The sequence below is a fragment of the Melanerpes formicivorus genome, unplaced genomic scaffold, assembly GCF_026170545.1.
Source record: "Melanerpes formicivorus ecotype bairdi unplaced genomic scaffold, bMelFor1.0.p_v2 SCAF_14, whole genome shotgun sequence".
Classification (NCBI taxonomy): Eukaryota; Metazoa; Chordata; class Aves; order Piciformes; family Picidae; genus Melanerpes; species Melanerpes formicivorus.
The window spans coordinates 13622082-13646562 of NW_027142366.1; the positions used below are offsets into that span (position 1 = coordinate 13622082).

A 24481-nucleotide genomic window follows, 5' to 3' on the forward strand; every position below is an offset into this window, starting at 1 on the left:
GAAAAGCTGTGTGTTAAAAGAAGAAACTGAATTTAAACTGTAATCCTCAGCCTATCTCTGCAACTCATTGACCTGCTGCACCACAGCTCTGCAGAAGCCAGATACAGAAAGCCTTGCTCAGTTCTCCAGGGCAAAAGTATGCTTGACTGTGAAGGGATAGAATAATGTGGGAATGGTGGATTTCTTTCTGTGGGCAAAGAACCCCTATCCTTAGGATAGCTCCCTCCAGAAGCAGACAAGCAAGTGAGCGAACACCTTACGGTGTGTCATTGTGATTGACAACTGAGCGTGAGAAAAGCGGGTTTTCTGCAAGTGTTACACACCTTAAGCAATTAACACATGCAAATGTGCCCAGGTAAAGTTCACCAGGAATTGGAGGTTACAGGCTTTTCAACCCCTAATGCAATGTTTTTTCTTCTGTTTAGATTTCAGACAGCCCAAAAGTGTATTTACATAAGATGTAAAGATTTCAAGTTGATTCCTGTTTTATTCTTCCCATGTTTTAAAGATCTGCAGGATCATCATCTGGGAAGAAGTGTGGTTTCTATACAGATGTCTCCAGCCTTTGCTGGGCTGTAGGCAAATATACCAAGCAATAACATGCTGGAGGCACTCTGCCTTTGACCTCAAAACTTCTTATCTTGTAGCTAAGGCAAAAATAAAGGAAAGAAAACTACAATGGCTTAAGATTGGAAAACCTGACACAAGCTCTGGTGCTGCTACAGTCCTAATTTACAATTTTGAGAAAACAATCTAATATAATTTCTATTTCTGCTTTTGGTTTTGCATTTATATAAATAATGATTATAATAAATAGTCTTACTATCTTCACACTAGATAAAAATCTGCTAAAGCTCATGACATACCCAGATGCCAGGTATGTAGGCATCTGGGTATGAAGGATGTAACCTGACACACATTGGTACCCTTTTAAGATGCTTCATTGCTCCTAGACAAAACAGTGAAACGAGTTGCTAAGATTTGACTAAGATTTTAAAATTAGCTGTAGACTTTTAGCAGCATCATATTTACTTGGAAATGATACTTCCCCTCAATGCAGAGAAATCAAAAGCACGGGTTCTCCTTTTTAACTCACTTTCCGCTTTAAACCATATCATAGCACAAACAAAGTGTGTGAAAAAGAGAACTAACACAGCCTGCACATTTTTGCTATTTGTTTCTTATGTTGCTAGTACTCAGCACTTTCTGTAGCTAAGGTATGTCTTTTCCTTTGTACTTTGAGACGAAGATGACCATGATGATCCCTAAAAAGAGATGCAGCTGCCATGAAACATCACTCTAACCTACATAAACTATGTGTCAGTTAAGGAGCATGCTTAGAACAGGAAGGGAAGTTCGGCAGCTGAACACAAAATACCATCTGTGGAGTGAAAGGCTGATGCCTATACATTATACTGACTTGAGCCATTGCAATAGGAAAGTAGAGAAATCTGTTAAATAGAATTTCTAGTCTATGGAAAATTGCTCAATCAGCAGTATGTCAAATCTGTTCAGCCTGGACAGAAGGAATCACAAACAAAAATCTTGGTACTGAATCCAATTTACAGCCAAAGACACCTAGCTGACTGGAAAACCAGAGCTCAAAGACAGAGCTAACAGTTCAGACAACATGAAAGTAATTTTCAAGGAAGTACAGTTCATTCATAATACTATCTACTGAAAGCAACAGCAATGTCCAGGAGCACTAGAGATGCTACTCTTGGTGAGTACCTAGTTACTAGTTCCCCATCACCTAACTTTGTTAGTTTTTGCAAAGCTGTACTGCAGGAACAGATTCACAAATTGCAGTAGGTCAGAGAGGACCCTCAAAGGCCATCTTGTCCAACTCCCCTGCAGTAAGCAGGGACACCTTTAACTAGATCAGGCTGCCCAGGCCCACATTGTCTGATCATTAATGTCTCTAGGGACCAGGCCTCAACCACATCCCTGGGCAACCTGTTCCAGTATTTTACCACTCTCATTGTAAAGATCTTCTTTGCTATGTCTGACCTAAACCTACCCTGCTCCAGTTTAAAACCATACACTCTCATCCTATTGCTACAAGCCCTTCTAAATAGTCTTCTCTAGCCTTTCTGTAGACCTCCTTCCATGACTGAAAGGTCTCCTCAGAGCGTCCTCTTCTCCAGGCTGAGCAACTCCAATTCTTTCAGCCTGTCTTAACAGGATAGGTGCTCCAGCCCTGTAACCACCTTTGTGACCTTCCTCTGGACCCGCTCAAATAGGTCCATGTGTATCTTGTGCTGAGGGCCCCAAAACTTTGAGTAAATCTTAGAATGGAGACTTTAGTTACCAATGTTGTGTCTTCAGTCAGACATACACACACTCATACAGGATTTCTTAACTAATTCTGCCAAGGTTTACAGCTGTTAATGTAAAATCTTGTATGCCTATTATGAAAATAACTTCCCGCAGGAAAGTACAGGTGTGGTGTTACAGGAGATGTTTTGACATAAAAGGTATGTGTTTTAGATAGCTAAATTGTTTTATTTTTTCTCCTTCCCCAGAGCTTGTTTTTAAACTATCCCTTCTGCCTCACCTCAGAAACTAGCTGTGCTTCCATTGATGTGTAAAAGTCCTTCAGCATCTTTCCATGCCTACACCTACCATATTATTTTCCAAATACTGTGCTAAGATAGTGCAGCATAAACACTGCAGGTGAGACATGGCACAGAGCACAAGGTGGTGCACTACAATGGTGTTGGGTCATATTGGCAGCTTTTCCAGAACATAATTTTCTCAGTTGTGATTAGGAACTCAAAAGGTTGTGAATTTCTGGTTTAGTAGGTGCAAAGAAAGATTGCGTCCTCAAATATTTGCAGTCATTCACAACCCCACAGAACTTTGGATAAGCATTCTCAGAAGGCTGTTGGAGCAAGGCAGGCTGAACTAAAAACCTGGTTAGGTGCCTGCTTTGCAAAATCCTGATAGGCTAACTTCAAAAGGCATTCTGCAGAAATGACCTTGGTTTCTACTTTTATTAGGCTGGGAGATCCAGGATTACTGCCAATCTGCCACAAACATTCAATGGAATTCTTCTGTTTCTCTGAAATATTAGTTTAAAACCTCAGCCCTTGCATTTTTAGTTTAGTAACATAAATAATACTAACAACAAACAACACCAACTTTCCTGCCCAGCTTGTGCAGCCCAGTTTCATTGTTGTGCCAAGAGTTACCACAAGGCAGACATATGAAGACGCAGACATATGAAGACAAAGACATGGAGCTGTTCTCAGTAGCAAGCTATTAAATACTTTCTAAACCATCTTTGCATTTATAGGCCCACATTTAAACTATGAATTCCACCACTTCTTTCCTGACCCGATGCCACGACCTGGTATGCTTTCCCTTGGCCTTGGCTGGCGAAGGTTGATCCTCTTTTCCTGTAAGGAGAAGAATGAAAACTCAGCCACTTGTCAGACCAGTTTTAAAAAGAGGGGGCAATCCAATGAATATTGATTCTATATTCCTTGTCATGGGTGTCAGTGCCTGCCCAGGCATACACATTCAGGCAATTTTCAATGCCAAGAGAACCTGTCCCTCCTTACAGAGTTCTCCTTTGGAGTTTTCAGTGAGCCTTCTAAAATGAATCCACTACTTTTACTGGCACTAAAATGATTGCGCTATGGCACCTGCTGAAATTTCCCAGTGAAATAAAAAGCTGAAACAACTGAAAAATAATAAAATATTGCTGGTTTAGAAGTATTTAGCTAAAATTCTGTGGATTTATATGCATGTTGTTCTCTTATTACATTAATTTTGCTAGCACAAAGTATTTATTCAGGAAGCCAAAGATGGAGTGTGAAACATTCTCACTAGCAGTTGCTGTGGCTGCATGCTCTGAAAGAGCACCATGAGCACCAGGAGGTGCAGCAACACCCAGCTGCTGCTTGGCCTACAGAGGGAGGAGGAAAAAAACACCTGAGAAAAGCTCTTATTCCTTCCCCTGGTTTTCAAAAAGTCTGTGAGCATCGTAAATGCATGGATCTCTTTGAAATAGTTTTGGGACAGACAGTGAAGAACAGGATTCATTTTGTTAACAGAAGGACTTGTCATTCATCCATAGCTGAGAGCATTTTAAAAAATAACTAAAAGATATTAATAACCTTTCTGTTACCACCACTGGACTTCATCTACTAGTACACTGGTACATTGGCAATTCCTCTTACAATGAAATAAAATAGAGCAAAAATGGGAAACAAAATACAACTGCAAACCCAAACCAACAAGGAAAAGGATATGAGCAAACCCACAGCCTATGTCAAGTTTCAGAATGATGGAGGCAAGAAAACTGGTCAAAAATACTACAGTGACAGTTGAAAAAACCATGTATTTTAGGGGCTTTCCTTTCTGATTTTTGTCAACTAAGCACAACATTAGACAAAGCAGCTCTACCTTTAGCCACTTGAATAAGCCAGCACTTAAAACTAATTCCAGTAGCCGTGCTGTTATTCTTGTAAATGCAGGCACTGAGTGTGGTATCACAGATACAGTCACAGCACTTTTTTTTTCCAGGAGTTTCAGGTCCATATTTCCATAGTCCTGCAGCATGGTCTCTGGGCTGCTCTGCCACTGGGAAAGGGAAGCTTCAAACCCTCGTTCTGAGGCTGCTCTCCCCTCCAGACAGTTAGTGCATGCTCTGATCTCTACTGAGAGTGTATTGCTCTGTATCACCCAACTAAAAGACTATCCGAATCTGTTAAGTAAATGCTGTGGCATCTCCCCTGTTAATACAGAGCTGTCCATTACTACAGTTCAGGTGGGTACAGCCAAAATATTCCACAGAAATAGATTCTGGGCCAAAGCAAGAAATAATATTTTACAAATTAATGAGAAGGTGACACTATTAGAAAGTTTTCATTAAATACCTTCTCTAATTTGGTCTATATCCTCCAAATGTAAACATTTTATTGAACCTATCTAATGTGAGTGAGAGTTTTTCTTGGATTAACAATATTCAGAGGAATGGAATACTTAGCTGTAAACACCACTGAGATACTCAAACTAGAGCAACAGCTGTCATGTTACTCAAAATATCCTCCTTGTACAGTTTACAGGGCAAGTCTGTTATGCCAGTGCAAGATTCCAGGCAATTCTCCAAAGGAAATCAGCTGACTTCACGTTAACCATACTAATCTTAGAGGAGGTTCCATTTATGGTTGAAACAGAGATTTATGAGTTTTTCACACCAAACCTTTTGCACTGATAGTGCTCTATGATAGAAAGACCATTATTTGTTCTGGGGGGAGGACTGTCTGCAAGATGATGGTAAGCACACAGCAGCAAATGATGCAGTTTAGAACTATTTTATCCTATGTGTTTCAGTGAGCAATTAACAACATTTGCACATCATAGTGATAGTCATCTTGGATTTTCTAACACAATTTCTCAGGAAAAGAGACAATCCCTAATCAGTGGAGACAAACATCAGAAGGAAGAAAATTATAGAAATACTTGTCTGATTTAAAATGTAGGCCCACAGCTTCTATTTCTTTTTTAGTTCTATTATTTCATCTCTGATGAAATCACTTAGCAGCACCAGAGTAGTAAATCAGACACCTAATGTTGTGACAGGCTGATTGTCACCTCTCCCACAGAAGTAAGGACTGTTTTACTTGATAAGGCATGTAGTAAACAATTATTTTGTGGTGCATTAGAAGAAAAATGTGACAGCTCAGATAACACAGTGACATTAGAGAACTACTAAATGCAGTCCATCAGACTTGCTGGTAGAACTGTGCTGAGGCCTGAAAGAGCTAATAGGGTAGATGAGATGAATAAACTGGCAATCAGGAAGAAGCAGAAGCTCCACTATATATAGCACTACTATAGCCATACTGGGTTGCCCTCAAAAGCTGTAATGATACAGGGACACAGGCCCAGTGCAAGGCAGGGGACAGCACATAGGGTTTCACCCAACAGTGACAGTTCTGCAGACTTGTTGGTACCACCTGTAGCCCTCAATGAAACACACAGACGTGTATCATCTTCACACATGTACCTCTTTGGGGTATATCTTCAGACTAAGACCTAAGAAGCCAGCTCCAGGTGGGTGTGCTTGGTGAGCGTTGCCAGGGGAGTGGACACCTCAGAGCGCTGGGCAATGGGCTTTGGCTCCTCACCCCCACAGCTTGCCCCACTGACGGTGCCAGGCCTCGGCAACCGCTGGAAGCCTGAGCGTGCCAGGAAAGAAGGTGACAGGTAAATGCACCTCATCGACACAGACGTAAGGGAAAAAACAGATGACCCCGCCGAGATCAGGACTGCCACCAGTTTGTCTGGGGTCGCCCAGCTCCGAGGCGCTTCAAGCGCCGAGCGCGGCCCGCGCTAGGCGCAGCCTGCCTCCGCCCCTGGTCGAGTCCCGCGCTCCGGCCCTCCACCAGCAGCGCAGCGCAGCGGAGGGCAGGGCTGGTCCGACCCCGCTGCAGGCTCGCCCAGGGCAGGCGGCAGCACGGACCCTTTTCCCTGAAACACCTCTCGGGCCTTGGCAACCGCCGCGGCTTGTAGCCGGGCCGGGCCGGCTGAGACGGAGGATGAAGCAGGTAGAGGCGCCGGCGGACGGTGAGGGCGCGGCGGGAGAGCGGGTGGTGGCGCGGCTCCCCTGGCCCCTCCCCACTGACGGGCTCCCTGCCGCAGGCGCTGGTGGACGACACCGAGGATGTGTCCCTCGACTTCGGGAACGAGGAGGAGCTGGCGCTGCGGAAAGCAAAGATCAGGTAACGCTGCGGAGCGCTCCCGGTCCGACGCGGAGGCCTCAGCGCCCGCCTGAGGTAACGGGGCCTGGGCAGCCCTTGCTGCAGTGAAATGCAATAAACTGCGTTTAAACACCTAATTCCCGTATTTCAGAGGGAGTGGCGCTGGGACGGGCCGTCCGGGCAAGCTGGGGAGATGCTAAGTACTGGGCACGGGCTGGAGCAGGCGGGGCCCGCGGGCCTGCCAGCCTCACAGCTGCAGCGAGCCCGGCTGCCCGGCAGCCTCAGCCACCTCCCGCCGGTGGAAACGGAAATTTTACATACCCAACACACCACAAGAAAACTCAAACCAGCCAACCAGTGCTTTTGTTAGAGCTGGAGAAGTGGAGAGAGCGCCCATATTCAGCAAAATAAGTTGTGCAGCATCCTGCATTGCATTGCATTGCATTGCACATCCAGCTGAAAGGAAACAACAGTTACTTGCAATAGGAATGTTGCATTTTCCTACTGAGCGATGCAGTGTTATGTGGAATATAACTATAACAATCTTATCTTTGTAGCTGTTACTTAAGAAAACCCAAACCACTGATCCATCTCCTCTTTCAGCCTACGTTATGTTACCAGAGATGCCATTCTACAGCTCTGTCCACCCCTAGATCCCAGGTGACACAGCTGTTGTTCCATCTTAGTGCCTTTTGAAGAATCTCCAAAGACTGTCAAGGGAAAATAAGTCTAAAGGAATTATGCATGTGTATACACTCATCAATAATGTATATAATTAGGCTTGATTTATATTACTTTCTTCACTCCCACGTTGCTCTAGTTTACTCTGGCCCATTACAATGTTAATATTTATTGTAGGCATAAACAAAAAAAAAATAAGAGATGTTATCAGAGATGTTCAAACAAAGAATTGTAGCTTTATGATACAATTGCTCTGTTTTATTAGTGGTTGATGATTTCTGCCCTTCTACTCCATTGGACTTTGCAATTGCATGATGAGTCAGCCATGGCACAAGGCTGACATTTCCAGAATTGCAGTATTTCTGTGCTTTAGCAGCAGCATATGTTTTAAACAAAGGTTTATATTTTGGTGCACATAGCCTAAAGGATTAACCTAAACTAAAAAGTCAGATTCAATTTATGGGACTAGAGTTAGCATGAAGTGAAACCACCCTGAAATGTTTGTAAGAGGTCTACAGCACCAGTTACTTTACTCTAGGGATCTGTTCCTGCTGGTTCATGCTACTTAAAAACATAGGCAAAGTATCCATAAATCATACTAATAATTGATCTACTTTGTGTGGATGCTTATTAGAGACTGCTGCTATTTCTTGCCCTTATTGTGACAATACTAAAAAATTTTCTGAGACAGAATATAGACATGAAACTCCTTACACTGTTCACACAGAAGATTTATGAATAATCTTGTGCAAACCAGCCTGAAACACACCCATGAACTGCCAAATCTTCTTCTTGTGTTAGCTGGCATGATGACACATTCCAATCCTTTTTCCTTATACCAATTTCATATATATTGTAGCTGGTTAGGAACTGTGTAAGCTATGACAGTTGTGCTTTTGTGATTCTCCAGGTTAGGTGCATGTGCTACTTAGAAGCAAAAGGGGTGTGTGTGGTAGTTTCAGGCTGTGGGAATTTCAACCCACTGCAGTATGGATTGTGATGTAGTTAGTGGGTACTTCCATAACTTCTTTTCCACACATAAATAGCACAGGTTGATCAAACCCATGAGCTTGTTTGTTCAAAATTTGCCTAGATATTTTGAAGTACCAGGCAGAGGTACAAAAAGCAGCGTGTAGAGTGTGGCTGTGGTGCTTCTGAGCAGGTACTGGGAACAAATTTCTTGTGGTTTACCCAGTTTGATTCTTTAATATGGGATGCAATTAAGTTCATAACAGCTCATTTCTATCCTGATAGGCATCATGCCTGCAAACTGAGCAGAGGTTAGGTTGTGATAATCATTTAGCCACAAGGCTCCAGATCTACACTGGCATAGATATGATAGGACAACTAAGAGTCCAGGTGAGAGGGTTGCCTTGCTCTCAGGTGCAAATGTGTGCCAACCAAAGCCAGTGCAGGATTTGGTTACCTTTATTCTTTGTTGTACTTGAATAATGATAAAAATTTTAAAGCCTGTACTGCCTTCCATTAGTACAAGAAATCATGTTAGTTTATATACTGATCTCCTAATGCCATTGTGTTTGTGAAAAGAAGCTTAAAAAAAATTACAATGGAATTCAATATAAGTGCATTCATTTACAGGCTGTGAAGTTGTGGGGTTTGTTGTTTTGGGTTTTTTTTTGTTTGCTTGTTTCAAAGAGGATGCAGATGGTTTACCTTCAGGCTTTAAAAGACATTTTTATCTATCTGGGATTATTTCCTTGGTAAAAAAGTCTGTTTATATATGATAGGAGCTAAATGTTTCATCTGATGGCTATGAATTGAGAGAATGCTTCTGTTAAGTGAGGAAGTGAACACAGTTTATTTACTGGATTGCATTAGTTTCAGAATTTGGGCTTTTTTGTAAAAAAGCATAAATATGTGGAGATCTTCTGAGACTGAGAGTTGTTGTAAGAGTGAGGTGTAAGTTTTGATATATCTTCATACTCCTGCCCTAGGACAAGAATCTGCAAGTCCCTTGGTTAGTCATACCCTTGTGAGAGAACTGACATTCCAGAGTCTCAATAAAGTGCTTAGTGCTGGAATAAATGTGAGCCTCTTGCTCATGTACTGGTTTCTACTAAACACTCTCCAGAGTTTTATGTTGGAACAGATACAGCATCCAAACTGTAATTCATCATCTGACTTCCAAAATTAAGCACTGCTTCTCCAAAGTTACTTTCACATTTGAAGCACTTGATACAGTTACAAAAGCTCCATCCACCCTGATGTACTTAAGGGTTGTGCTCCATGAATAGCTTGTACAGACAGAAGATACCACTTACGTAATGAACTCTTGCATCTTCCTGAATGAGATCAAGACTTGAAGTAGCAAGACACTATCTAGTTTTGAGGGTTCACAGTATCTACGCCACCCACCCATCTGCTCAGGGCAGAAAAACCTCCTCTTGCTCAAAATGTCACATGTTTAGTTTTAAATCAGTTTTTGGAAAGTTTGAGGTTAGCATGGGCATAATCAGGAGTAAATATAAACTACAGCTTTGTATCATTCTTGCTTACCCAGTCATGTGTGTGTAGGACTACAAGCACAGTATTTCCAGTACACAATATAGATAATTACTAGAACACTTAAATAGCTATGGAATAATAATAGTGAAATAAAGACATAAATGGAGTAACTATTGCCATTTTAATCTATTTATAATAATTATAATTGTGTGTATGCTATATGTATCATTTTATCATGGACAATAGAAAAAGCAATTTAATAGTTGAATAATTAATTATGACCTAGGCTAAACTATTGTTGTTTACAGAGGAGCTTAATGAAACAATTCATGACTGAAAAAATAAATAAACCTTATTTAGAAAAACAGTTATAATCAATCAGCTTCAAGGGAAGAAGTTACTTAAAAGCCATGGCCTCTAGTTATTTGTCATGCTTAATTAATACAAGCACAGCTGTACAGGGTAAGTTTTTGTACTTGGCATATTATCCTGACAGCAATGTAGCATTCCCCAAACCCTGCTCTCACTGTACAGGCCATTTTTCCATGCCACAGAGTTACTTCTTCCACTGAAACTCCCTTTTATTTTGTTACAGGCAAAGCACAAATATCTAATGAAGTTAATGAACATTCATTCATAAGAGCTGTTAGCTTCCCAGATTGTACTCTCTCTGAAACAGGAAGTGTTTTGTTGCAGACATTACATATAAAGGTTCATTTTGTCCTAAACCAAACAGCTTTTTTTTTTTTTCTTTTTTAAGTTCCTGTTCTTCTTTTCAGAACAGTTCTGAAAAACATGAGATCTGTCCCAATTAATTTGTGCCTTGTGATGCTGATTTATTTCATTAAATGTTGGGGATTTTAGGGTAGAATGTTGAACAAAACCACTAAATTTCTTCATGAAATGCCAAAGAAACTGGTGAAAAACTCTGGATTTTGTTTTGTCTTTGAGAAAGTTTGTCAGAAACCACACATTCTAGCTTTAGATTGAGGGTTAGTTACTGGAAATCTTGGTGCTTTGATAATGAAGATACACATAAGTGTATGAAATAAGAGCAGCTACAAACCAAAATACCATTGTAGATTAGAAGTAGCTGTGCTATGCTACACTTGCAAATACTGTAACATTTCTTGTCCCGTTACTTCTTCAGTGCTCTGCTTTTGTTTGTTTTCTAGGCACCCACTGGCCACCTTTTTCCACCTGTTTTTCCGAGTGAGTGCTATTATTACCTACTTGTTCTGTGACTGGTTCAGCAACAGCTTTGTTGCCTGTTTTGTCACTGTTCTCCTCCTTCTATCCTTTGACTTTTGGTCAGTTAAGGTAAGATGACCCTGAAAAGTAACTGCCTTTGAAAGTATTTTGTATGCCATTAAATAAAACAACCAAACAAAAAAGGAAATAAGTGTATTGATTGCATATATTGTACATGTGTGTGTATTGTTGAATTATTAAATGTCTAGCCTATTTTAGTTAAGACATGTAGACATCTTAGTTACTGTTCATCTCCTTGTTCTCTATGGCTGGTGAGAGCTGCTAAGTATGGTGAGAAAATTGCCTTGCCACAGGTAGATTTGTTTGTACCCTTCCCCTGTCAGGAAAAAATAAATGAGCATTGCTTGTTTTCAGCAGTGGATGCCAAAGGATATCCCAAGCTGTATACCCAGACCTAGCATGCAGGGGCTGCAGAAGGCCCCTGGGGGCACAGCTGTGGCATCAATGTCCTAGTCACATGCAGGCAGATGAGTCAGACCAGTTCAGAAACTCAAGGGCTCCACTGGAACAAGGCTTTTGCTTTGTAGAGGGGAAGTGTTGGTGCATCTCCAGTATACTGAAAACTTGTAGTGTTCATCCAGGTGCAGAAAGGTTTTCTTACCTGGTTTGCCTAATTCCATGCAGTTTACTTCCTTATAATTAATCTTCTATTTTTTTAGGGTGTTGTTATTCATCATTCTTTTCTCTTACTGGGGAAATATATTTGTTGGGAGGCTCCCCAACAAACTGACTTAGAAAAGATACATCCTATAAATTTCTAATCTAAGTCAATGCTATTGTGCTGTCATGTCAGAAAAGGCCTCTAAGTTTGTGGTAACTCATTCATCCTTTATCACAGTTGTGCTCAAGCTGGCACAGCTTTTAGAGCTAGTTTAATATTTGATGAAATATTATGATTTCAGACATGCTTGCCTTCCTCCCCCCCCCCCCATATTGTTAGTCTGACAAGTGAATTTTCCAAGTTATTAATGCAAATAATTGTTTCTGTGACCAGAATGTGACAGGAAGACTCTTGGTTGGTTTGCGTTGGTGGAACCAGATTGATGAAGATGGAAAGAGTCACTGGGTGTTTGAAGCAAAAAGGGTAAGCCTGTTAATAGAAGTAGGCACAGAATCCCTAGGAAAGCTTGTAGAGCTGATACTAAGTCAAATAAAGTAACAGAGACCCATTGTAACAGTTACTGTTTATCCAGCGTCTGTGGAAAGCATTCAGTTGCAAGCACATCCTGGAAGCATTCAGGACAAAACTGGTCTCCCAACATTGTCATCATATGCATCAGCAGAATAAATATTCATAGCATGGTACTACTGGTATAAAGCATTTCTGGCAGTTCTACTTTTTAGTGATAACATCTTATAATGAACACATCTTCATCTCATTAATCCCAACACAGTATCCTCTTCAGGAAAGCTGTGTGTTGAAAGCAATGCTGAATAGTTCAAATTCAGTATTTTCAAACAAATATTTTATGCATGCTCATGGAATACAGTGTGGAATCACTGAGCATTCTGATGCTGCTAGTGCTTCCCCAAACACCCTGGGCTAAAAAGACACCATGTAATTATTCAGGCTTTCAGGGCTTTTTTAGGCAAGATAGAGAAACTTAACTGTATTTACAAGGTGGATGCCATTGTCTGCCTCACCATGGATGGAAGAGTCTTATTTTTACATGGAGAATTTGAGATACTGAAAGTGAGCTAAAAGACTTTAGTTTTCAGAGTGGAAGAGTGCAAAGGGTTTTCTTTTCCAGTCCTGAACCTGGTATTTCTGAAAGTGATTGAATACTTGGAGATTTGGAGTGAGAATTTGAACTTTGGTTTCCTAGGAAAGATCAGAACCTTCTGAACAATTCACTTTAAGCACTAGGAGTTAACAATGAGCCTTTTGGTGTAAAAAGAGACACAAGAGATGTGCTGACCTGGAGAAATCTGTAACCCGGGCCTTATGCAGCCTGCTCTGAGTTTTTTGGCCTCCCAGAACACAAACAGAGCACTAGAAAACAAGAGAGCTGCCAGCAGTAACTATGGTGTCCAACACTTGTATTACAGAAGCAGCATTTTTGAAACCACAGTGGTCTTAGCAACACTGTAGTTTACATATCAGAACAGAAAGCTTCATGCAAGATTCAAGATACATGAAGAAACTGCATGTTTTTGGGAAAATGTATGGACATGAGCACTGTTATGAGAATTCTGTTGTCTGAACTGGAACCAACTGATTGAATCCTATGAGCAATCTTTAAAAGCTGCTTGTTAGCACTTGCAACAGATCATTGCAGTAATATCCACTTTAGATACAATAGCTTTTCCAATACTGGACTGGTTCTTGTCCCCTCATGGTTTTGATTTATGAACACAGTACTTGCCATGAATCTACAGTACAGACAGAAATGCTTACACTAAAGCTCTGCTTGTTACACTGCCTTGTGTTTCACACTTCCCTAGGCCTTGGTAAAGTTTGAATCTAATGTTTGAATCAAAATTGCCTTCGTAGTTTTGAAGTGTAAAAGCAATTATCAGTGTAACAGAACTTTGACTTTGAAATGCTACTAATCTGTAGTGTTAGTGGGAGCTATCAGTGACCAAAAGAATAATAATCTCGTTTATATGTGAGCAGACACCAGAACCTTTGAAAACAAAATGCTGTCAGGTACAGCAGGGCATCAAGCAGAAAACTTGGGTTTAGCTACTTCTCTTCTTATTCAATCTTCCTTCTATGTATGTAATAAGTGAAATGTAGGTGAAGAAGCAATTTTGTCCATTCTTTCTCCTCTGCTGATTTGTTATTTATTGTGGATTTTGTCTCTGTGACCAGTGGTTTCAATAATTTTCCGTCTAGGTGCCTACAATAGCTGCCTCAACTGAAGCTGAAGCTCGAATCTTTTGGCTTGGTCTCATTATCTGCCCAGTTATTTGGACAGTGTTTTTCTTTAGCAGCTTGTTCTCCTTGAAGCTGAAATGGCTGGTAAGTCTGGGAGTACTGAAAGACCTATGGCTGTTAATGTTGCTAGAGGACTTCTGCAACAGTCTTGAATCCAGTCTTCCAAGGGGACAGAAATTCCACTAACAGGAACCATGGAGTTTCTGTAGTCGAGCCCTGCATTCTGGAGCAGATTAGTAATTTTTAGTCCCTCTCCTAGTAGGATGTCAGCTCCTTCATCTAACATGACCTTCAAGTGGCTGGCAAAATTACAGACTTCATAACTGTAACAACTTAATTTTCCCCATCTTATCTCAGACAAGTGAATCTAATAGGAGAGGACAAAAAAATATGAACCAGTGGTGCTGGTTTTCAGGTTTTCACATATCCTTGGGGCTTGAATGTTACATACTCTTAAAAGTGAGGATTTTTGATCTCTGGTACCATTCCCTTTCAACAGAATCAGTATCAAGGTGCTTAAAAGCTTGATAAATTGAGCTGTAAGAATGTATTTTACAGCTACTGTATTTATAAGCCATCTACTTTAAAAAAAAATCCACATTTTTCTTAATACAAAATTTACTCCATATATTACTTTAAGATATTTCTGTCTATGAAATCTTTATGTTTTCACTTGTTTCACTTGCCCTAGAATTAGTTTTGTCAAGTTCCTAGCTATGCTAAGTACAATTTCTTAATTCAGTTTCAACAGATAAAAAGTGTCTTGGACAAGGCTCTGGCCAGCCTGATCTAGTGTGGGGTGTCCCTGCCCATGGTAGGGGGGTTGGAACTAGATGATTCTTGTGGTTCCTTCCAACCCTGACTGATACTATGACACTATGATCACAGTATCACAGTATGACTAAGGTTGGAAGAGACCTCGAGGATCATCGAGTCCAACCTATCAACACAGACCCCATGACTAGACCATGGCACCAAGTGCCACGTTCAATCTCCTCTTGAACACCTCCAGGGATGGTGACTCCACCACCTCCCTGGGCAGCACATTCCAATGACGAATGACTCGCTCGGTGGAGAACTTTCTCCTCACCTCGAGCCTAAACATTCCCTGGCGCAGCTTGAGACTGTGTCCCCTTGTTCTGGTGCTGGTTGCCTGGGAGAAGAGACCAACCCCTTCCCAGCTACAACCACCTTTCAGGTAGTTGTAGAGAGCAATGAGGTCACCCCTGAGCCTTCTCTTCTCCAGGCTAAACAATCCCAGCTCCCTCAGCCTCTCCTCACAGGGGTTGTGCTCAAGGCTTCTCCCCAGCCTTGTTGCCCTTTTCTGGACACGTTCAAGTGTTTCGATGTCCTTCTTAAACTGAGGGGCCCATAACTGGACACAGTACTCAAGGTGTGGCCTAACCAATGCATAGTACAGGTGCACAATGACTTCCCTGCTCCTGCTGGCCACACTATTCCTAATGCAGGCCAGGATGCCATTGGCCCTCTTGGCCACCTGGGCACACTGCTGGCTCATATTCAGGCAGCTGTTGATCAGCACACCCAGGTCCCTCTCTGTTTGGGAGCTCTCCAGCCACTCCGACCCCAGCCTATAGCTCTGCAACTACATAACCAGTAACAGCCAAGATTACATTTTTTTATTAAAGAGGAAATTAATCCACAGTTACAAATCAATTGTAAATCATTAACCACATTCTAGTGCCCCAAACAGCACAGCTAAACAAGCAACAGTTAAAATTAAACCAGCAGGCTTTCTCCAGGGCTCCACCCATGTTTTTGAAAAGCAAAGATTGTTTGCTAGGCTAAAACCTGTCTGGAGAAGGAACCAGCACTGGAAGCAGGTTACCCAGGTGCTTGTAAAAGGCAATTTACATAAATAAAAACACAATAGCTTCCAGGAAACCTGCTGAGGCTGAGAAAAACAGTTCTTGTAAGTCATTTCATGAGTGAATCAGTTGGGTTCCGCCTGTTGCCAAGCCTCTAGTACTACAAAAGGATCTATTTATTTTCACTGCCCATTCATGCCAGGTATGGATTCCTGTCTGCCAATGCTCTTTTTGTAAAGCTGCAAGTTACAGGATCTTATTTGTATAGAAGACAGTTTGTCAGCTAAACAGGGCTGCAGATGTGCTGTGTATCTGGATATGAAACCTAGATACAAATCAAACTTGAAAAAGTGAAAGGATTGTGGAATCTGTTGACTAGATTCTTGTTTGAATAGCTGCTTTTAGGGAAGTGATGAAGTCTAGCAAGACGCAGGATGACAAAAAATGTTACCAGTGCTTTGATAATTTAGAGAGGCATCTTGTAGAAGTTTGGTGTGATTGGATCTCTCAGAAGGTAGTTTATTATTGGAAGAAATATCTCCTTCTTATAGCATGTGTGTATCTAAATAGTACTCACACTTACACACACACGTAGAGTCTGTATCTGGCACTGTATTTGTTCCAGCTGAACTTTTGTTTGTTCACAGGCTCTTGTGATAGCTGGGATCTCACTTCAGACTGCCAATTTATATGGCTACATCCACTGCAAATTAGGGGGATCAAAGAGCATCAGCAGAGCAGCTTCAAGGTTTTTTGTCAAAGATGTTCCTAAGAGTAAGTACTGAGCCGATCTATCAGCTACAGCCCATGAGTTGTCACATACTGACCTGCCACACACTGTTACTTGGGCTCCTCCCATGTCTTAGTTCTCAAAATAACTGCTGGCAAGGCTAGTTTGATTCTCCCACTCTTGTGGAACTCCTCAAGGGGGCCATACCCCACCTCTAGATTTGGAGCCTGCTCAAGCTTCACAGCTGAGCTGCTTCCAAACCACATGAGGAATGTCCTCTCAGTTAAATCCTTGGAGGGATGCCTTCTGAGCTATGAGTGCCTCTGCTTAGGCACATCTGGGACAGCTATCTTCTACCCTCCTGCTTCTGACAGGCTCTTCCCTGCTTTTTCTAAGATTCCCACACACTAGGTTATACCAACACCCACACTTCCTATGCTCATCCTCCAGGACAGACAAGAACTTCAGAAGAGCACACTGAAGAACATGGGAAGAAAGGCACTAATCAGCTAAGGAAGAACTGAAAGGATGAGCAGCAAAAATAATTAAAGCTCTGGATGTGAAGAACAGCTTTCATAAAGTAACATGCTAGTAATTAACACCTGCATGCTATAGTCAAGATTTTGTCATTTGTGTTTGAGTCTTTGGATTCTGAAAGGTTTGAAGCCTTTCTTACTCAAAAGTTCCATGAAAAAGTGTTTGTACAGCACAAAACCAGTGCTTATGCTCTATACTGAGTGCTGCTTGAAGGAGAAAAAAAAACCCAACCAAACCAATCAGTCAACTCTTGGCTTACCTTAACCAAGAGTTAGAATATAATCAAAAGATGATGCTTGTTTGTTTAATTTTGGAACCACAATACACAAAATCAAACTGCCTTTCCCTCCTGTATACAATGCTGACTTCTCAAAGCTCTGATTCCTCAATAAAGAGGCATTACAATCACAAAAGACCTCTTAGTTATTACAGATACCTGACACTTATTTTTTAGTGCTCAGGGTCAAGTGGAAGAACAGAAGTCATGGAGCATGTTCACACAGAGCTTGTATGAAGCAGTGAGTTATCGATAGTTAAGATATGTCAATCTTATTCTGACACCTGTAATAACCAAGATAGTGTACTATGACTACATTCTTGTACGTTTTTATTTTAGAACATGCAAAGTATTAAAAAAAAAGGTCACTGAAATACAAATCTCCACTAAAAGGAGATACTTAATGTCACTCAGAGAGAGCAGATAGGGATCACCACACCCCTAGCCCTGGAGGAAGGACACAGTCTAGTCCATGACCACAGCAGATGCATTAGATGCACACAACAGCATCAGCCAAGGGTATTTTATATTCAACTCTCTACAGAAGATCATCTTTGTGTGTGTGTTCAACTACCAATTTTGTATTCAGGTCATTAGTACCCTGGGTGCAGACTGCACCTACTTAAGAGGCATAAAGATTCCACTTTAGAGCTTTCTGGCAAGCTTTGAGACCACCTAAGTGAATCTTGAGGTATGGAAAGCACCTAGGGCAAGGACACTTATATTAAGAATTTATTTGCAATATAAAAAAGAATACATTCCTTTTATTAAGTCAAGGCATAAGTTACTTTGCTATCATTCAACAAGAGCTACACTTTCACTCCACTCATAGATTAGATAATCTTTTCTTCTTGAAACTGGTGCTGATCACAGTATTCCTGAATTCCTGCAAAGACAAGAGAAAAGGTAATAGAAATAATATTTCAGCTGCACATCAGCAGTTAGTTATTGTTGCATCACTCTGACCCCTATCGGTGCAACTCCTGCAAGCTGGGCCTCTATCACAGTGCACATGGCTTTAGGAATCTCCCAGTGGTTTGTAACCTTAACCTGCACCTTGCCAGCTCTTTAGATGGTTTTCAGAGGGTTATTTTGTGCAGTTAGAAGTGGAAGCAGCAATCAGGCAAGTGTACCATACCCACCTCTGGGGAGCACCTGAAACTAGCCTGATGGTGAATCTGGAACTTTTTTGTGAGCACAAGTACAAAGCCATGTCCCTAGAAAATTTGTGACTGGGGCCAAACTGAAACCAGTTTCTCAATGCACTTTCATGACTGCTTTAAAAGCCTGTCTTAACTGATGCCCCAAAAGGTGAACACAGTATTTGCATCTGCTGCTTTCATAATCACTGTGCACATCTACTGTTTTCTATTATTTGTGGCAGAACAACAGAATTCTGGTTAGTGCCTTTACTGCAGAGGTGCTCAGAATTGAGCTATTTTCAGACTTACTTTGAATGATATTCCTGTAAGACAACGTTGCTGGAGACTCGGGTGCTTCAGCCAAGAAAGACTGCCCTTTGTCACAACTTTTTCCTTGAAGGACAAGGGAAAACATGAAAGCAAAGCAATAGGAAGAGATGAACTTCTATTTTACCTGCTAGCCTGCTACCAGTTACACCCTTCCAAAGAGCCACTCACATCTATTCTTTTTCAGATGTCCCTGTATTAGTAACAGGACCAGATCTACAGCTTAGTTTCACAGAGGAATACTACTAGCAGAAACCCTCAGTTTTGAAGTACTGACCTGTTCTTGATGTCATTAAAGCAAGCACTCATTTCTAACAAACAGTGGGCAAGGAACCAAGCCTTTGCCTTCTTGCTACCCACAACAGAACTTGGGTGGTACCAATAACACTGAAGTTTCAAGCACTAGTTTTAATGCTGAACAATGTATTATTATTCACAGTGGTTAGGATTCTATTCAGGCTGCGCTTCCAAGTGATTACACTGAAGGGAAAGATATGTCGTACTTTGGTGGTATCTGAAAAGATGCCTAATTGAATCTTAGTCTTGATTAAGTTTAAGACTAAATAAATTATTCTGACACTCTCCTATTGTCACATTGTACTGTGTCACTGGTCCAGTAATTTCTGATTCGAAAGTCTTCTATCTAAAACACAGGCACTTACCTAAGAGGCAAAATGTGTAATATTCCAATTTATCAGTGTCCAAGACAGGATCTTCCAGTAATAACATCAGTACAGAAAGAAAAACTTGTTTGAAATGCAGTGCAATACAGGAACTTTACCTATCTGAGGATCTAGAGGCACTTTGCCCAGAAGGGAAATACTGAAGTTCTGGCACATCTTCTCTGCACCTCCAGTAGTTGGGGGAAAGATCTGAGATTCGTTCTGGGACAACAAGAAAATCAGAGTTAAGATATTGCACTCCTGAAAACAAAGCTTTTTTGGAGCAATGTTTTCTACAGAAACAACGCAAAGACAAAAACTGCAACACACAGCCAGCCCTACCTTACACTTTGGACATATGAAGCCACTCATGTTTTCCACAACACCAATGATTGGCAGTTTCACTTTGTGGCAGAAGTTGATCTCCTTCCGCACATCCTGAAGCGAGACTTCCTACAAATATTGAAAGCACTGCTGTTTTGACTGGAAAGTTTTGATGCTTAACTCATGAAGTTACATCTTTAGAGCAATTTTAAAGGAGGTTTGTAATGTTACTACTGCTCCCTTCACATTTTGAGGAACATAAACTTGTATAATGTGCTATAGCAGCAGTTCTGTGAGTAGCAACAGAACAGGTACATCAGTTCCAGCCTGCTGAATGTGGTTCTGTTTTGAAATCTGACTTGAGTCAAGACTCAGCCAAATTGATATTTTCTCCCCTGACTTGAGTTCTTTAAGTGTAAGTTTTCCACGTTTTCAGTTTAGACAAAGACCCCTGGTACTCCCAATAGAGCAAACAGGAAAAGAACCACCAGGCTTATGGTTGTTCTCTCTTCCCAAATTAAATGTGAAATAGTTTACCTCCTCTCAGACTTTGCACATACCTGCCTGACCTTGTTCAGTTCTCACCTTCCCTTTTCCTTCCCTCACCACCTGTCTGGTACTACCCTCACCATTTCACTTCCTGTACATTTACTTTTTCAGCTGTTGTGGAAATGCTATGTGCCTTTTGCTACTTGATCTCCTGTTCGCAGAATCACAGAATGTTAGGGGCTGAAAGGCACCTTGAAAGATCATCCAGTTCAACCCCCATGCCAGAGCAAGATCACCTATACCAGATCACACTGAAATGCACCTAGACAGGTCTTGAGTATCTCCAGAGGGATTCCTTTCCAATGAACACAACATACTTTGAGTTTCAGCTCTCCACAGGCAGACTTTGCTTCTAAAAACGTGCATTGCAAAGCTGCCTACTGGAGGCAGCAGGCTAGGTCACTAACAGCACACATCAGTGTTTGCACAATGGTGAACTGTGCTAACCTTCTTACTGCCTTCTGAACATTAAGCTGTTCTCAAGTTACAGATGCACAATGATGCGAACCTTGAAGACAGAAACGAAAGCTGCATTTCCCTTCACACCCAGGTCACAGCAGCTTTTGACTGTGAACTGCTCAGTGGTTTAGTGACCCTCTCAGATCCCCAACTCCAGAGACACCCAGCTACCTCACAGGCCAGCCAGCTGCAGGCACAAAATGAGACAGCCAGCTCCTTTAGGTTCTGTACCATCATTTCTCTGAAGTTAAAGACTCTAAACCAAGGACTGGCTTCAAGTGCCATGATGTTTCTACCCCTGGAAATTAAGTTCTCCTACCTGAGGGGTAGTGATTATAACAGCACCATCTACATGCGCCGCACTGAGGTACTGCACGATAGATAAATGTTCATCTGATGTTCCTGGAGGTGTGTCTATAATCAGGTAGTCGATTTCCCCCCAGTCCACGTCACGAAGGAATTGTTTGATCAGCCCTAAAAGAAAGGGCAAGCATGGGGAAGAGAGAAATTTAATCAATCTTCCTGCATTAAACTTCAGGGTCTACTTCAACATTCATACTCTAGGTATACATATTCTTCCAAGCTGTCAGCTTCAGTATAGGGACAGTTATTTTGGCAAGGCTTAAAAACATATTTTTGAAGTAGAACATTTTACCCTCTAACTTAATTAAATTAATATGTTCAACTGAAGAAAAGGAGTAACCATTCACTCATTTTTTTCCTAAAGCTTACTATACTATAATTATTAAACAAGCTCATGGTATGAAATCTTTCAAGTACTTGAATTATTGTTGAAAACACTTGATAGATACCATTTTTTTTTGGTCCTCTCCAGATGACAGCATCATCAGGACTACTAAGCAAGAATCCCACTGACATGACACCCAAGTTTTCTTCAACATACTACAAAAGAAGTAAATCAACTCAGTCAAGCACACAGAACAGTAAAGGAAGAGGAGAAAAAACAACTTGGAAAACGGATTTTGTAGAAAACGCAAATGGAGGGAAAAAAAAATCATTAAGAAAATAAAGGCAGAAAACTTCATGCATCACTCTTATCAAGAGGCATTAAAAGCTCCAGGAGTTGTGCAGTGTTCACCAACTACATTCAAAGACTGAAAAAACACAGTTGTAGTAAGATTTACAGTGGTTTATGAGATCACCAGAGACAGTGTAAGTATAAAAGCAGCTTTTGCCCTCAGCATCAACTGCATGCGCACAACGGGTGATCTTTAGACAGCCCATGCTCCTGCAAGGCTTTGCCTGCATTTTCCAAAGATTAATGCATTTTTTCTTAGGTATAAGATGCTTCTTGTCTGTCACTGAAAAGGTGACATGCTGTGTAGCTGCATGATAACAAAAAAACCTGAAATCAAGTAAGTTCTATTTATTGCCCACAGTGCATTAGAAAAATCAGCAAAATGTAACACTTTAGTCTGTGCAGCCTATATCCACATGCTACAGAGTCTGGGTATTTGTCATTAAAAGAAGAATTAAAAGGAAAAGCCTCTGCTCCTCCCCCACTCCTTTTTCACTTCAGAAGACAGTGTCCACCCAAATAAACCCAACAGACTTTCTGAAAGAGTTGCAACGACTTACCACTGGAGACCACCCAGATCCACTCTGATGAACCTGAAAATCAAAGCAACACATAAGGTCATATTGGAAATAAACACAGATGTTACACAGAACACCTACACAAGTCACATCTGGATAAATAGATATCCTGCCTATAGGTGCAATATTGCTTTATGTGGGCAGCTGAGGAAAAAACTGCAGAAGGGCCAGATGTCCATTAATAAGTGAATAACAACTGTTCAACTCTCTCACAAGATACTTACCCATGACTTTATAGATTTATATAAAATATGCCAGGGTTGACAAAAAGCACTGTACTAACATTACTTAAACTTCAAGCAGTCACAAATATGTGGCCAATACACAGCAAAACATGGTTTGCAGAGCTGGTCATCCTGAAAGCAGACAATTCTTACAGACTAAAGCTGAACTTCACCTCACTGTATTTCCCTGCACACTACCAGACACATTTCCTAATAACCAGTCCTTTCATAATCTTTAAGTTTACAAAACTCTAAAACGTTAATATTAAACAGAAATAATTTAAACAACGTGTCTGAGCATTCATTTACCTGTTCTCCTTCTAGACCCATCATCTTTGGGATCGATGGCCCACAGATATCTATGTCCAGCAGAGCAACCTGGAAAACAGACAAACCAATCTGCCCCACTGGAAACGAGCTTGCACCAGACTGTTTTCAAGTCTAAATCATGCAACAAGACTCCACCCCACTTAGCGCGTTCAAAGCCTGAACAAGGGGAAGGCGCTCAGTGCACTGAAACTCTGCAAGGAGTCCCCGTAGGTGCTCACCCCTGCCAGCGCATTCAAACCGTAGCGGTCCGGCCGGCCCTGCTCACCTGCTTGGTCTCATCCGCCGCCAGCCCGTGCGCCAGGAGGGCGCTGAAGGTGCTCTTCCCCACGCCGCCCTTCCCGGAGAGCACTAGGACCGTATGCTTCACGCCGCGCAGCCGCTCCCGCAGCTCTGCCGCCTCCGCTGCGAGGTGAGACGGCCGCAGTCAGAGCACACCCCCCGTACCAGCCCCGCGGCCGCGTCTCAGCGCCTGCCGCCTCACAGCCTGCCTCACCTGGGTCCGGGGCCGTGGCGCCGGCTGCGCAGAGCCTCTGGTTGGGGCATCCTTCGCAGGCGGTGGCCCTGCCCGCTTGGGTGCTGCCGATCCCCGGGCAGTCTGCAATGGACAACGAGAGCTGCAACACGAGTGCCGCTGACGACCCACCGAACCCACAGGACGCAACTCTCACCCTCCGGCGGCGGCCCGCCCGCCTCCTCCGCCATGGCGCCCACTGCGCGTCACTTCCGCCAGCGCCAGGGGGGCGCGGAGGACACGGGGACCGCCCACAGCGCACATGTGCCTGCACTCCCCGCTGCCGCCAGGGGGCACTGGGTGGCGGGACCGAGGCCGGGCCTGGGCTGGCAGCGGGGCCGAGGCGGGGCTGCGGGGCGAGGAAAGTGCCGCTCGCTGTCACTTTCCCCTGGAAGCGCGGGAGGGAGTGAAGTCAGCCTCCATCTTTTCACCACGAAGCCGTGCGGGCCTCCCGCTCAGCCGGGCAGCCCTTCGGCAAGTTGTGAGCATCGACCTTGGCAACGGACTGGCCCTTTGCACCGAAGAGACCAGCACCGAGCTCCGCTGACTAAGCTCAATGAGCTTCCTTATGGACAGCAGCGAGTTGCGAAACTGTTGAAATTTCTCAACTAGAATAGGCTAGGCAGAAGCATCTGACAGTAGTGCCACAAGCCCTCCTCCGTGCCGACATCCTGATGCTAAGAGAGGTCTCTGCGCACCTAGAGCCAATCCCGGTGGGGTCTCCACTTCTCTGCCTGCTCAGCCGCTAGCAGGAGATGGACCCAAGCGTCATACTGCACAGCGTGGTGCTACTGCGCAGCGTGGTGCTGTGCAACTGTTAGGGAGAGTATTCAATGCACTGCTTGTGTGTTTCTGAAGTTACATACCTAGGACAATATGGATAATTTCAATTGCCATTTGATGTATTCCATAGCAATCTTGAAGAGATTAACCTCTGTACCTTCCCAGTT

The 24481-nt window shown here is 42.4% G+C and overlaps 2 protein-coding genes across 4 annotated transcripts; one reads left to right on the plus strand and one right to left on the minus strand.

Annotated features, from left to right (window-relative positions):
- The first annotated feature begins 6397 nt into the window (after positions 1-6397).
- Positions 6398-22994, plus strand: TVP23A (trans-golgi network vesicle protein 23 homolog A). 3 transcript variants are annotated; one of them, XM_068147139.1, is made up of 8 exons: positions 6398-6560; positions 6655-6734; positions 11036-11180; positions 12127-12216; positions 13972-14097; positions 16490-16616; positions 16969-17152; positions 21685-22994. In XM_068147139.1, exons 1-7 carry the CDS (start codon positions 6552-6554, stop codon positions 17094-17096), a joined length of 705 nt encoding a protein of 234 aa, XP_068003240.1. In that variant the 5' UTR covers positions 6398-6551; the 3' UTR covers positions 17097-17152; positions 21685-22994. The 3 variants fall into 3 exon arrangements, with proteins under 3 accessions (XP_068003240.1, XP_068003241.1, XP_068003242.1); XM_068147140.1 differs by having other exon boundaries at positions 17023-17152; positions 21685-22989; XM_068147141.1 differs by lacking the exon at positions 16969-17152 and having other exon boundaries at positions 21685-22986.
- On the minus strand, positions 18131-23745 carry NUBP1 (NUBP iron-sulfur cluster assembly factor 1, cytosolic). The gene is made up of 11 exons (XM_068147137.1): positions 23689-23745; positions 23514-23615; positions 23286-23422; positions 23000-23068; positions 22449-22481; positions 21662-21752; positions 21169-21323; positions 19860-19970; positions 19637-19739; positions 18838-18921; positions 18131-18272 (listed from the first exon to the last, which is right to left on the minus strand). Exons 1-11 carry the CDS (start codon positions 23720-23722, stop codon positions 18220-18222), a joined length of 972 nt encoding a protein of 323 aa, XP_068003238.1. The 5' UTR covers positions 23723-23745; the 3' UTR covers positions 18131-18219.
- Positions 23746-24481: the final 736 nt, after the last annotated feature.